Source organism: Ovis aries, chromosome 4 (assembly GCF_016772045.2).
Source record: "Ovis aries strain OAR_USU_Benz2616 breed Rambouillet chromosome 4, ARS-UI_Ramb_v3.0, whole genome shotgun sequence".
NCBI classification, from domain to species: domain Eukaryota; kingdom Metazoa; phylum Chordata; class Mammalia; order Artiodactyla; family Bovidae; genus Ovis; species Ovis aries.
The window spans coordinates 71,170,230-71,182,280 of NC_056057.1; the positions used below are offsets into that span (position 1 = coordinate 71,170,230).

The 12,051-nt window shown below is 37.4% G+C and overlaps 1 protein-coding gene across 10 annotated transcripts in view; it reads right to left on the reverse strand.

Annotated features, from left to right (window-relative positions):
• SNX10 (sorting nexin 10) overlaps positions 1-12,051 on the reverse strand; it is a 66,399-nt gene that overhangs the window by 2,252 nt on the left and 52,096 nt on the right. For all 10 annotated transcript variants that reach the window (XM_060415039.1, XM_027968663.2, XM_042248654.1 and 7 more), the window contains 3 exons: positions 8,695-8,795; positions 8,032-8,130; positions 50-259 (listed from right to left, as the gene is read on the reverse strand). In XM_060415039.1, coding sequence (XP_060271022.1) covers positions 50-259; positions 8,032-8,130; positions 8,695-8,786 — 401 coding nt within the window. In that variant the 5' untranslated portion in view covers positions 8,787-8,795. The remainder of the gene's footprint in view (positions 1-49; positions 260-8,031; positions 8,131-8,694; positions 8,796-12,051) is intronic.

Below are 12,051 nucleotides of genomic sequence, written 5' to 3' on the forward strand. Positions count from 1 at the left end.
GATGTGTTATATAAATATGTATACGTTAAATCAAAATGCAAGGAAATACCTTTCTGAATCATAATCTATATCGTTTTCTTTTTTTCCTTCCTCTTCTTCAGGGAAACGTCTGTTCATCAAGGCAAACTTGTGAATTGCTTCTTCTACAGAGTACTTGGTCTGCCCAGAAACACATGCCTCGATGTCTTCTGAATTCAGATGACTTTGCAGGAAGAGGTGAAGGCTGCTATCTGAAAGCAGAAGTGCATTCTGTAGAACCCTATGTAAAAGAAAAAAGAAGACATGATCAGTGCACAGGGAGGGACAGTTAGAGGATGGGAGAGAGAAAAACATTCGAAATGTGCCACTGAAGTGATTTCTCTACTCTGGCAAACTTGGCATCAATTACAGACTCTCCCTATTAAAAGGATGAAAGCATATGTTAACTTTTATTCGATTATTTGGAAATTTAGGTGAGTAAAAACATGAAGCTAATAGTTAAGAACATCTGTTAAAAGAATAACTTCAAGGACATTTCTTCAATTTAACCATCTGTTATGACCATGTGGATTAATTATGGAAATATTTTGCTTAGATAGAGAAATTTATTCTGCCTTTAAAAAATTTACTGCCTACCAGCATGTCAGTTCTGTGATCTTTATTGGCTAGGCTGTCATGAAACATCAAAACTTTCAACAACTATTAAAAACTGTATCAAAAAGTCAATACATTTCTCAGCATGTCTTACATTTTCAAACTTTACAAAGATGCTTATATAAAGGTTCACAAGGGCTCAATTGAGAGGGAGCATTTTTTGAATAGTTAAGGTTGACCTGAAATTTCTCCAAAATCTTCAGCATATTTTAAAATGAGTCACTAAATAAAATAGCTCCCAGCCAGTTTTACCATGTATGTAATTAAAATATGATAAGTCTATAACAAGTACATACAAGCCTTCCCACATTCAAAGATCAAAGTTTACAAAGGGAGTACAGATTTCAGCTAGTACATCATGGAGAATGAAAAAGTGCCCTGTAGCCAAAGATATACATGCTCAAATTCATTTTATCAGTTAATGTGTCTTTTCTGAAATGCATATCAAAGAACACCCTTATGTTTAAATAAAAACTGGTTTTCTCTTTTTAGCAACGATTTTGACATATGATAATTTAGTCTCTGTTAATAGTTCAATAATGATATAACACAAAACACTAAGACCGGATGCTGGGGACAAACCGGGAACACTGAAACGCAAGTATAATTCTGTTCAACACAGGATTTTTCATATGGAGATCTGTGAGAAATAGAGTCTTTCAGACCAACAAAACTTACCTTATATTCTGCGTGTTTAAATGCAGAAAACAAGTTAATTAGAAAAGTAAACAAGTTAATTAGAAAAGTAAATCTCTTTTGATCATTCATGTCAATTTACTTAAAAACCAAGGTCACTGGAATATTTCCTTCTCTTTCAAATAAGACAGTTATTTCTTAAAGAAGGCAAGCATCTAACAATACACAGTATCAAAACCAGAATCTGGCTGTCCTCTTTGCTTCAGATAGGTTTACAAATGGTTTTTGAGAAAACTTTCTTTACTGACCTACTAAAATGAAAAGTAAAACCTTTGTGCGTTTTTAAAAGGCAAAGCCTCAAGCAAAATAGCTAAATATTTCTACTCTTCCATGTCCTCTGCCCTGAATTCCCTCAGTAAATGACCATATCACATGATGAAGATTAATTTACCAAGTACAAGGAGTAAAGTAGTAAATCCTTTTTACTACTCTTTGAGATTTATTTTCTACATTTATAAATGTTTACCACTCTTGTTTTAAATGCTTCAAATCAAGAGAAGATTTATACAGCAACGACCCATTAATATTAACTTGCATTTGCTGTGAAGTTTGAACTGAGTGTTTCCTGTGTCCTTTTGTCAGTGGTTTCCTGCCCATGATGTTACAAGTAACTGTTCATGGGATTATACTTACTGCTTTGTTTCTGTTGGAAATGTGTTTTATTTTCTTTATAAAATAATGGGTAATCTTTAAAATTGATTTTGGATGCTTCAAGGCATTACACCACAAAAGTAATGAGCACTAATGCCAATGATATTGGACACAAATTCATTTTAGCTTTATTTCATGTCTAAAGCAATTCTATTGAGCCTTGAACTGGTCACACACTGTTATTAACTTGCTAGTAACCTAACACATGGGTACAGCAAACAAAAGTGATCAGAGTCCAGGTTGATCAGAACCTCGAGGCTACTGTCTTTTTTCTTGAACTATAATTCAATTTCCAATTTTACTGTACATTAGACTCATTATTTCCTTCTTGTCTTTCTGCTTCATACTGCCATCTGGAGGACACACAAGTGAACAGCCAGAGGGAGCTTGGCACACCTAGTTCAAAATTCTGAAAGGGGAGAAGGATGTGGCTGGGAACATCTGAAGACCAGTACAGAGTCTTGAGTGCAATAACATCTGCCCAGTTTAGGTTTTGTGAATTTCCTCTGTCTGGTTAGCTAAATTTATGCCATTGTACTCCATGGATAAGTTTTAAATAAGCAAAAATAATTTTTAATTGTATTTATGATTTTTATTTTCAGTCAAGTGTTTCATTCCAAAATTAAAAATACAAAATTTTCAGTGTTTTCCCATCTGGTTCAGTAAGCATAATTAGTTCATTTTAAGTAATATCTGATTTACTATATATCAGAGTATTGTGACTGCCATCATAATATTAAATCCTATTTTTACCCTAGTCATACTTAAACCACATTTGCCACAAACAAATTTAATAGCAGAAAATCAACTCCAAACTTGACATCAACTTCAAACTTAAAGAGTACTTTGTAAAACAGTCAGTAAAATGTCACCTTTATAAGTCTCCATAAAAATAAACGTATATAATTTTCAAGCCCTCATAAAAGGAACAAAAAATAGCCTCTAGAATTTTAAAGGAATTTTAAGCACAAGGTATTTATAACATGAGCCAAAAGTTATTCCTTTCTCCATAATAACTTTAAACAAAGCAAAACCTGTTTTTGCTCGAATTAAACACATTTGAAAATCTGGTTTTCCTCAACACGAGTTTATTAGGTGTATTCTATATTGCTTCAGCTGAGAATATATATAGCTATGCAAATCATGTAACCCTAACTAAGGATGCCCTGAGTCTACAGAACCCAATATAATGATATATATACACATCTGTATAGCGGGTGGAAGGTTAGCAGTTTGATGTAGAAAAAAAAATTAATTCAGCCTGTTTACCTCTTACCATGAGAAAAAAACAAAACCTACAAATCTTCATTGAAGACATTCATGATCTGTGCTGTGGTGCCCTCTATTGAACATAAAGACTTATGAAAATTGTGTGTGTGTCTATGTGTGTGTGTGTGTCTGTGTGTGTATAAAACTAGCTGTAGTGTTTCCATGATACCCTTTCATAAAAAATTTTTTATATAAATTCATTAAATTTTTAAGACATACAGAACTGTAATATGAAAGTCTACCTTGTAAGGTACGTGTAGTTATATTAATGGGATGAATTCAGTAAAGAAGAAAAGCTGGCACCCACTTGTGATAGCAAAGTACAAAAAATAGTAGGAATGCCAGTTTCATAGCTGGAGACTTACCAACAGAGCTATAATTTAGTCTATAACTTCTTTGTTCATAACTATTAGTAAAAGTGACTTACAATTTAAAATTAGCCAGGGAGGAAATCCCAAAGGGAGATTATACCCAAGACTGAGGAAAAATGAATACATTTGAAAAATTTCACAATCATACCAACTTTAGCTAGCATTTAAGAGTTCTAATTATAAAGCTGCCAGTTCCTGGGATTAATATAGTGCCTCCGCCTTTCTTATAATTTCCTTATCTATAAAACTGAGATGAAACTTGACCCCTAATATTGTCATAGGTATTGAGATAAAACATGTAAAAAGCTAAACATAGCCAGTCTTCAATAAAATGGTATAAATTCCTCTTATTTGGTACCTCAGCAAAGGAACAACTTTCTAATTTCTCTATGAAGACTGCCTGGCTATGTACTTTGTTATCAAATATGTATTACTTCACAAATGACCTTAAAATGGAAAAAATACATATTTATATTATAGATACACACCTATGCACAGAAATAGCAGTATTTTGGTTTCAAAGAGGTTGAACATATATAACACTCTTGGTTTATAACTTCAAAATTTATATAAAAACCAAGTTTTTTAAGAATTCAAAAAGCAGCATGTTTTATTTGGGGCATTTATTGGGGAGCCCCCTAATTTCATTCCCCTTCATCATCACCAGTTTAAAAACCAAGTCTTAAAAATACATGCTAAAAAGGGAATTCCTGGTGGTCCAGTGGTTGGGACTCTGTGCTTCCACTGCAGGGAGTTCAGGTTCAATCCCTGGTCAGGGAACTAGGATCCTACATGCTGTGTGGTGCAGCCAACAATAATTAAAAGTACACGCTAAAAATCTACAATACACAGGCATATTCCGTACTTTAATATTGTGGTGTTTTCTTCTTAAATTCCAGAAGTGCCCTACAAACAAGGAACAGGGTACCAATAGTAGCCTCACTTAACGGGTAACCCACAGGGCCTCAGAGGACACCAAGGTGGGGCCAGGACACAGATGGCTGAGTTGCACGTGGCATCCAGGTTCCCAAAGTGGGCTTAGGCTGGGGGGACAGAGGGGTCCACTAGAGGCAAAGACATGCAAGGTTGCTATTTCTACACACATGGGACAAAGAACAAGACTATGTATCAGATTTGAGGGGCACAGAAAAGACGGTGGGGAGGATAGCAGGGGCCACAGCATTCAGAGCATTTAAGTGAGGACTGAATCCAATGGTGTGGTATTAGACTCCTTGTTTCCTTCAGGAGCAGACTACACAGAAGCACCAGCTTTCATTTTTCATGTGAAATTCATCTCTTGGAGACTAATGTTCACAGACCATAATGGGACAAATACTCACAATGGTGTCTGCTCCATGATTTGACTTCTGGATGACATCAAGATTCAACTTTAATGAATCAAGACATCCCTGATAAGTAAGCAGTTGCCTCCCCGCTAGAATGGAAGCTTCAAAAGGACATGGATATGTGTCCGTCTTGTGCAGTCCTATATCCTCAGTACCCAGCCTGGTCAAAAGCAGTCACTTCATACATTGGCTCACTGAGTCCTTTCCCAACCCTCCTTTGAATGACACAACTATCCATGAGGTCGGTGATGCGTGTATTACATTATTGCACTTTCCAGCAAACCAAGGCTCACAGGAATGATTGACTTTTCTGAGGTTACAGAGCCAGAAAACAACCAGGAGCCAAGATTCACAGGAGAGCTGGAATCCAATCCCTCGAGCTCCTGACCCAGGACACTTTCCATTATGACCTGTGCATGAAATTCAACCAGCAAACTGCCAAACCATACAGCGTGCAAGAATAACCTAGAGTAACTAAGCACAACCCCTCAACAGCCTACTGACTCTCACACCGGCATGAATTTGGTTGCCCAATTGTGCAAGGAAAGGTCATGTTCAAAACAATGAAGTAATTCCTAGTCAAAAAAACACATGCCTTGAGCTTAACAAGCAACATAACCAAAGAGACACATGGTGTCCTTTGATGTCAAATAAGGATACTTCTCTACAGAAAACAGGCAGCTCCCCAGATGCTTATGGAGACTGCAGGATATGACTAGCCCTGTCCAGGACTCACTGGCGATGGCTGGTCTGCAGTTTTCCCCAGTAGCATCTGGAGTGACAGGCCACTCTGCAAACTTGTCTGTGGGGATCAGCTCTTTAGGGAGAGGCCATCAGCCACCTGGGTCTCATATAGACAATTAAAATTGGAGCTATCCCCAAAGGGAAAGGGCAGGAAAAACTTGAGCAGGTCTTTGTTCTGTCATGCCTATGAAACGCCACAGAACACCACTGTTAGGATTTCTGAGGACTTGGCTTGGTTAGATTCTTCTGTTCTCTTGTCATTTTTATTCCTCTGTTTCTACCCTCCCTTTTTCTTTTCCAGCCCTCCCTCAATTTATAACCTTGGCTGTTGCTGTATGTCTCCATGACCCCTTCAAAGGAAAAGCATGATACCAATCTAATAGAAATAAATATTAATATTCATGTGGATACTTAATACCCAAGCCTTTGATGAGTGAGCCATAGAGAGAGAGAGCCAGAGGGCAGTATATTATTTCAGGCTAGCTCAAAGGTGCCAAGTAGAAAATTCAAGATGGCTTCAGATCCTGAAGCTAGTAGAAAAAGAGTTCAGGAGACTGGGCCCTGCCAGTAACTAGTAGTCATAGGACTCAGCTTATTCCCTTATCTATAAATAGGAACATAGAAAAATTAGCTCAAAGCTATTTCATGTCTAAGTGCATTAAAACAGTAGCTGGCACTTGGATATCACACATTATATTTCAGTCTGTTGTGAGAGCTTTACATTCATTAACTGATTTAATCCTCTTGACAGCCTTATGAAGTAGATACTATTATCACCCCATTTTACAGGTGGGCAAACACAAGCACAGAGGAGGTAAAAGGCTTGCCTAAATTCCCAGCTAATAGGTAGCAGAAGCAGGATTTGAACCCAGGCAGTCTGGCCTCAGAGTCTGTGTGCAGATTAGTGTATTGTCCCACGGGATGAATATTCCAGGATTACAGAGTAGAAATTTAAAAAAGAGGAATTATAGCAGTATGAATTCAAGTCACTTTCACTGCCGTACCAACCATTACCAAGTGTTCCAGAGAATAACCCACTGTGTACATGTGTGCTAAGACAATCAGTTGTGTCCAACTCTTTGCAACGCCATGGACTGTACCCACCAGGCTTTTCTGTCCATGGGCTTCTCTAGGCAAGAATACTGGAGTGGGTAGCCATTCCCTTCTCCAGCAGATCTTACTGACACAGGAATTAAACCCATGTCTCTTACATCTCCTGCATTGGAAGGCAGGTTCTTTATCACTAGCACCACTTGGGAAGCCCTAATAACCCACTAAGACTATTTAAACACCAATAAATACTCCCTTATAAACATTCCCTCCAAAGAGTAGCAACAAGTTATTCACTCAGAGGATCTCAGAACAGTATTAGCAGCCCACTGTAGAGCTGATGTTGGTATGTCGATCCTAAACATTGTAAATAAAGAGAGTTTCTAAGAAGTGCCTTTTAATAAGGCACATTTATTTCCTGGCAAATTTTACTCTTGTCAGCTAAACTCCCAAGCAATTTGGCTCTGCTTTATAGCTTAAGGGAGTATATATTTATTATCTGATTCAATTAGTTCATTGTTTTCTTTCTGGAAGGTTTGGTCCTGAATATGCACTGTGTGAGGTAAGCCACAAGGTGGTGCTCTAATATAGGAAATGACTGAGCACAGCACAGCACAAATCGATTTATAGTTCTGAGGAGGATTAGTATTGGCTTCTATTGCCCAATACCTGAAAGTTACTGTAGAGGACTGAATTGTGTCTCCTTGAGAGAGATGTTCTTCTTAAATCCCAGTAACCTATGATCATGACCTTATTTGGAAATAAGGTTTTAGCAGGTGTAATTAAATTAAGGATCTCAAGACAAGATGATCCTGGATTTAGGGTGGGCTCTAAATCCAATGATTGATGTTCTTTTGAGAGAAAGGAAAGGAAATCTGAGACACAGAGAAAAGAAAGACATGTAAGGATGGAGGCAGGGATTAAACTAGCTTCCCTGGTGGTTCAGACTCTGCCTACAATCTGCCCAGGTTCAATCCGTAGGTTGAGAAGATACCCTAGAGAAGGGAATGGCAATCCACTTCAGTATTCTTGCCTGGAGAATCCCTTGAACAGAGAAGACTGGTGGCCTAAAGTTCACGGGATTGCAGAGAGTCAGACACGACTGAATGGCTAACAACATAGGAAATAAATTATTGAGCATCCCTCCAAAGCAGATTATCAACATTTTAGAAACAGGAACATTCTCTCCAGCTTGACCACAGGACCCTCAGTTCTTACAGAATGCTGTGCTCGCATGTCCCATCTGGCCACCAGAGTTTCTGCACACTTACTTTCTGAGGAAATCTTCCAAACCCTGACGACGCTGATCTACATGCTGGCGATTGTTCATGTTGAAAAATAGGTTTTTAGATGGAAGTTCTGGCAGTTGTCTTATGAGAAAGAAAAAAAAAATTTTTTTAATCATCAAATCAAGGTGATTTAGTTACAGAAATCCCTCAAAATGAAAGCAAATCATGCATGATAATTATCACATAATTATTATATAATTATACACATATTTTATAGTTATATTATACAATAAGGATATGAAGAAATCAGTTAACTTAAAGAAAAAATATTTTTAAACATTTTTGAGGACTTTCATGATCAATACTCATATAAATTAGTATAATTCAAGTGGTAAATTTTGAATTCAGAGGCAACAGCCAAAAAAATAAAGCTATATATTGCAATTGAGAAGAAAGCCTACAAAATCCTTCTTATATATCAATACATGTCAATTTTTTAATTGATGTATATTGTTTACAATCTTATGTTAGTTTCAGGTGTTTTCCATTGTTTTTCAGGTTGTTATCCATAAATTATTACAAGATATTGAATATAGTTCCCTGTGCTATTCATTGTTACTTATTTTATATATAGTGGTGTGTCAAATTTTTAAATATTAAATATAATAATAAAGTCTTTTTCAATATACTCTTTAAATCACTTACACCAGTAATGCATTACTTTGGAGTCTCTGCCTCAGCCACACAAATTCTCTATACCTTCTTCTCACACAGGATGTTTTCATTGTAAAACACATGCTATTGGTCTGTTTAAAGAAAACAAAAAACATAAGCCAAAAATGTGCTTTTCTTGTATCTTTAACACTCTATATGTCCCAATATTCATTTAAAGTAGGATTTTAAAAATCAAAAATAGATTTGCATTTATGCCAGACTCAAATCTTGCATATAACCCACCAACATAGCATCCATGAAGACAGCTGGGGTGACATTAATGAGCAGTGATGTCCTACGGCAAGGCATGAACCTGCCTTTCCCTGAATCCTGACGTAGCTTCCTGCTCATCTATAGCACTCCTTTCAGAGGCAAATCATAAATATTAGACAAAATCCTGAAGCATAAATGATCAGTAAAAGCTCAGGGTTATCCATTGCATTTAACCCCATCCATCCATCCATGGAGAAGTCTTTGGGGATTAGCGACACCTTCTCATGGTCCTCAACGTGACATTGCAGAAGGCCACGTCCTTGATACGGCCATCGCCACAGACCACACAAATCACCAGGGATCCTGAAGTCACCTTTAAATAAGAGATCAGCATTCCCCTTCTCTACTAGGTGTGCAAGAGAGTGTGATCAAGTGAAAGAGGCGTGTGGTGCACAGGACAAGTATGTATGTGGAGAACCCAAAGTCCAGTACTGGCTCTGCTATAAGGAAAGTGACTTGAACTCCAGTTCCTCAGATGGGAAAATAGGGATGAGCTAGCGCATCCCTGTTTCCCAGGGTCATTGTCAGGACTGACAATATGCAATGGTAAATGTTATCTCAATATTATCATTAGTTACTAGATGTAACTGGTACTTTCTGTTACTTTAAGGCAGATTTAGGAAAAGCCACCCTCAGAGTCCCTACCTGAAGCAAAACCTCGATGCTTCTCCTGTGGGTTTTACCCAAGGCTGTTTCTCCTTTGTGTAAAACAAGAGACTGGCTTATGTCTATTGGTTTTGTAAGAAGATCTCTATTCTGCCTATTAATTTCAACATTCTATTTAATAATCTTTATACTACCAAATGAGAAATTTTTTTGCCCCAGAGATTGATATTATTTCAAAAACTGTTATCAACCTGCTTAATATGCACCAAAGGCTGTTTTCTCTGGGAAGTGTCAGTGATAGTAGGCATTCCTAACCGTCCCCATGAGATGTACAGCACAGTTCCTGGTATTCCTGAACTTTATAAAATTCAAAGAATCTCAGGATGCAGAGAGGTTAAGAAATTTGTCCACAAAGTAGTTACTGGCCTAAATCTCATTGTGGACAATTTGGCAGCAAAACGCGCTAGATGGAGTTTGTAGCACAATAATAACATTGTGGTGTGGATTTCAAAGCACACCAGGGCCTCCTTCTGATGTGACCCTTGGGGACTCAGTCGGCAGGCCGTTTACATCAGAGTTTGTGCCCCAGCGAGGCCTGGGTGGGCATCCTCTCAGTGCTCTCTCCCTAGAGAGGACCAGGCCACTGCAGAGCCTCCTGAGCCTTGGGCACAGACGGAGTCCAGGTCAGCTCCCTTCATTTCTCTGCTCAGAACCACTGTGGATGGAATAACTGGAGATCCATGTGGTGCCCACACCAGACAAAGGTCTATCTATAAGTCCTTCATTTGCAGGACAAGCTCAGGAGAGAATGCATGAAGGGCTACTCACCTCGACCATCTGTTAGTTTAAAATTCCAGGTAAATGCTACGACTTCAGAGTTGTCTGGTATTATTTCCCTTGAGGCTAATTTAAATGGTTTAAACACCAGCTCCTCTACCTGCAAAGCTCTATGGGTCTATGGGTGCAGTGTCTAAGCAAGGCTAACTAGAACTATCCAGGCTCCCCACCCATTCCTAGTCATACAACAGGTGGAAGCCTCTTCAGGATCAGGTTACACTGAGAAAACTAATTTATTAAGTTCCTCTAAATCTAGTTGCTGATTTCTGCTATCTACCAAGCCAAGAACATGTATTTATTGTCAATTTATTAGAATCTCAGAGAAGTGCCAACCACTACTACCACAGAAAAATGCCGGAGCACTACCAAATAGTACTTGTGGAACCCATTATTTCTGGCTTTTAATGGACATTTCTGAACTCACATCAAGTTATTTATGTAGAAAAGAAGGATCTATACTTTCATTAACTCCCTGAGGATAATTCAATTTCATACCTACTATAAAGTGTGTCAATAAATATGTCAAAATTTGACCCACAAATTTTTTAGAGGAAGTCAGAAGGCAACTAAAGAATTTCATTTTCAAATGCTCAGTCTTATATACTCGTGTTATAATTTTCCACACAGAATGCATATCTAGAGTGACCTTATGGGTAAAACCAAAGCAAAATCAAAATACAAGGCATACCCTGATAATGCCCTTCAACACCATCATCAAAAAAAAAGCATTCTGAGTTTTTACTTATTTTCTAAGTTGAGGAAGTTTGAAAGAAAAAGGGAAGAAAAGAGAAAAAAGAGAAGTTTAGTGGCATTGAGGTGACCAATATAATAATTTAGCTACTAACAATGGGAAGAGTAAAAAGTGGCTAAATTTTATCTCACTTGTATAATACTACACAGTCACTGAGAAAATCTGAGCCCATTTCTATGCTCTCAAGAGAAGTCTGAACTAAATCAGACAGAAGAAATGACTATCTTCATGGTCAAGGGCTAATAAGCTATATACACCTGTGGGCCAAATCCAGACACCACTTGTCTTCACAAATAAACTTTTACTGGAACACAATTACAGTCATTCATTTATGTATTGTTTATGGCTGCTTTCAGTTATCCTGAGAGTCTGTACGGCCCACAAAGCCAAAGATTTTTACTACCTGGCCCTTTACAGAAAAAGACCTTTATTCAAGATAATTATAGGAGGCCACACAACACACAATACTCCTCAAAAGATTATGATACAGTATTATTTCCTAATAAAATAAGTCATTTCTAGTTAATTACTTCTCTTAATTACTCAGAATTGAGACCAAGGCAAAAATAATTGCACATATTCATTTCCCACTTTTCTGTTCTACATATAAAACACTGCACATCTCTTTTCCAGAGAACTCAACATCCTCCCAGAACTTAAGATTTATCAGGTAATATAGTCTGCAGAAATATGCCATAACAGATCATAAAGAAATACCATTAATGAGCTATAAAAACTCTGTGAATTTTAGATGTTTCACATCTTCAACATGAAGGCAATAAACATTAAAATATTAATATTAACAAAGGTACAACGAGGAATTCAAATAAGTCCATTTTTCAACTTTAGGAACCATCATATTACTTCATTTAAGAGACAAG